We start from the raw sequence: 3,365 nt of genomic DNA on the forward strand, positions 1-3,365 counted from the left end.
GTGAACTGGTGGGTTTTGCTCTTCTCTACTCTCCAGGACTCAGAGGGACATACTAATAGATAGTTGTTTTATAGGGAGAGGTAGAGGAGGTGAAAGGAAGAGAGGGCATAGGTGAAATTAGCATTGGACCAGAGGGTTGGTTTTCATTGATGGAGGGGAAAGGGGAGAGGGGTTATACTGTAGAGGCCGGCATACTGAAGCTCTTATCATGTTATCTCAATTAGAGGGTCCACAGTTTGTAACTTGTGAGGTTGGAACTTGTGATTATATATTATATTATGGAGAAGGTTGGAGCTATACTGTATATTGAGCATAGATATTATCTCTAATACCCTTTCAAAGATAACCATGTAGTATAAACTAAATTAATCATTCCATGGATGGGATTTTACTTGTTAAGAAGTGTAATATCTGTGTTGTTGTTTGTGTCACACTGCTTTGCTTTATCTTGGCCAAGTCGCATTTGTAAATGAGAACTGTTCTCAACTGGCCTACCTGGTTAAATAAAGGTGAAATAAATAAATACATGTTTTTTTTAAATATCACACCTCTTAATTGATACATGTAACTCCAACTGTTTAAGGAATGAGTGAGTTTTTGTACATGTTTGGCCCTGGTTTGTATCACTGTGAGTCTCGGGAACAATAATACACAGCTGTGTCTTCAGTCTGCAGGTTCTGCCCTGTTAGAGTCACTATCTTGTTAGAGGAGTCTAAAGTGAGGCTGAACTTGTTTTTCAGTGAATCCTTGTAGATTGTGTTTCCAGTATATATTTGCCCAATCCACTCCAGTGTTTTCCCTGCAGGCTGTCGGATCCAAGCTGTCCAATAGCTAGTAACAGAATATGAGACCTTACAGGAGATGGTCAGTGATTGACCTGGCTGGACAGTCATAGAGGCTGGCTGAGTGAGTTCTTCACAGTGAACACCTGTGGGAAGAGAAGTAAGGAAGAGATAATTACAAGCTCCAAATAGTGTCAAATCAGTCTAATTACGTTTTCATTAATGTATTATTTCCCCCAGATTCAAAGACTCACAGGATGCAGCTGCCAGCAGCAGCATCAGAGTTTCAGAGAACATGGTTTGTGTTGAAGCTGAACTGGTTGGAGATGCACTTCTCTACTCCAGGATTTAGAGGGACGTACCATGGGTCACACAATGAGAGACTGTTTATATAATGGAGAGAGTGAGAGGAGTCTAGCGACAAGTGATATTTGCATAAGATAGTGAAACAGGGAGAAAGTAACTGCCAATGTTAGTGAAAAATGGTGGGGGTTAGAAAAGGCCTCAATTATGGGACACACATGACATGGATAGTTTATTGAATTGTTGGTAATCCTAATATGTTGAAAAAATGTATTAAAATTATGATCATTATTAAAATGTATTTCCATGGTTGTGCTTGTGAACATTGTCATAAAACAACAATCTGAGGGTATTTATGCTGCTTGTGCTGAATGGAGAAGTATTTTTTGAACAGCTCTCTCACCACTCTCTCTGAATATGTATACCGGGCACAGTAATACACTGCTGTGTCCTCACTCTTCAGGCTGTTCATCTGTAGGTACAGCTTACTGCTGGAGTCATCTCTGGAGATGGTAAATCTACCCTGGACTGACTGGGAATAGAATGGACTCGATGGACTGACTGGGAATAGAATGGACTCGAACCACCAGTGTGTATAAAGGCAACAAAGTCCAAATTCCATCCAAGCCGCATGGTATCTACTGAATGTGAACCCAGAATATGTACAGGTCAGTTTGTGGGATTCTCCAGGCTTTTTAACCACTGGTCCAGACTCAGTTAGTGTCTGACCCTGAAAACCTGTGGAAATAGAAAGTAGAGATCATGTTGAATTAAATAAAACCTGATTGACTTATTACTTTGAGGAACATTGTTATTATCCTCACCTGTTAGATAGTGTCATGACGTTGGCCTGTGGGTAAGGTTTATGACCCCCCCAATAAATATCTTTGGCTTAACAACCATATAACCTGGCTGAGTTAGAACAACATCAAAATGAACACCTGTTTGGAGAAAAAAACATGAAAACCATTCATTAGTATCACTGTGAACATGGAAATGACTGAGTGTATATTGAAGCTGTTAATATTCCTTTTAGTTTATACTGTTGAGGAAGACACTCACATGAGACAGCTGCCAGCAGCAGAGATGCAGGGAACATGGTTTGTGTTGAAACTGAACTGGTGGGAGCTGCTCTTCTCTACTCTCCAGGACTCAGACGGCCTCTAAGGACAGACACTGTTCACTAAGAACTGAGTGTCTGAAGCTGCTTGTGCTGAATGGTGAAGTGTTTTTTGTACGGCTCCCCACCACTCTCTCTCACTGTGTGTATCAGGCACAGTATTAAACTGCTGTGTCCTCAGTCTTGTTCATCTGTAGGTACAGCTTACTGCTGGAGTCTTCTCTGGGGATGGTGAATCTACCCTGAAATGACTGGGAGTAATACGTATTACCACCATGAATATGACCAATCCACTCAAACTTTTTCCCTTTAGCTTGTCTGATCCACCCTTAAAAAAAATGAATTTTTGCACCAAACTCCCCACAAGTTTGTGGCAAATTTACTGCAATCTAAATAGTGTGATACAAAATGTTGCCAGAAGTTGTTGTTGAGTGTCTAACTTATTATTTACATTTCCAAATAAACTTAAAATAGTCTTAGCTAATTGATGCCTAGTTAGCAATGTCATTTTTTATGGGATAAAGTGAAACACAATTAGTTGATATCAGTTTCAATCTGTCAGTGCCACTGACTGGTTAGTGCTTAGCTAGCTAGCTAACGTTAAATATAATAATGTTTGCACAATTAAGCTAGCTAAGTAATTATTTGCCTTAACACATTTAAGCTAGTATATTGTTGTCTTTAAGTGCCATTATGGATGTAAATATAATAGTGTCACTGTTCAGTAGCATGTTAGCTAACACAACAGCGAAGGTAGCAACAATATGAGTTGACTTGACATCAAAGCAAAACTTAACTTTTCAAATCAAATCAAAATCAATTCCAATCTAATTTTATTTCACATGCACCGAATATAACAGACCTTACCGTGAAATGCTTACAAGCCCTTAACCAACAATGCAGTTCAAGAAATAGATTTAACAAAATATTTAGTAAATAAACTAAAGTAAAAAAAAATATCAAAAAGTAACACAATAAAATTATATAACAATAACGAGGCTATACACAGGGATATAGGTACAGAGTCAATGTGCAGGGTTACAGGTTAATCAAGGTAAAGTGTAAAAAGTGAGTAGCAGCAGTATAAAAACTAAGGGGTAAATAGTCCGGGTAGCCACTTGATTAATTGTTCAGCAGTCTTATGGCTTGGGGGTAGACTT

General features: G+C 38.8%; 1 gene segment (V, D, J or C); it reads right to left on the minus strand.

Annotated features, from left to right (window-relative positions):
- Nucleotides 1–623: 623 nt before the first annotated feature.
- Nucleotides 624–1,128, minus strand: LOC129833605 (Ig heavy chain V region 23-like). The segment is given in 2 exon segments: nucleotides 624–928; nucleotides 1,037–1,128. Coding segments are annotated over 2 exon segments (348 nt in total).
- Nucleotides 1,129–3,365: the final 2,237 nt, after the last annotated feature.

The sequence above is a fragment of the Salvelinus fontinalis genome, chromosome 34 (assembly GCF_029448725.1).
Source record: "Salvelinus fontinalis isolate EN_2023a chromosome 34, ASM2944872v1, whole genome shotgun sequence".
NCBI classification, from domain to species: domain Eukaryota; kingdom Metazoa; phylum Chordata; class Actinopteri; order Salmoniformes; family Salmonidae; genus Salvelinus; species Salvelinus fontinalis.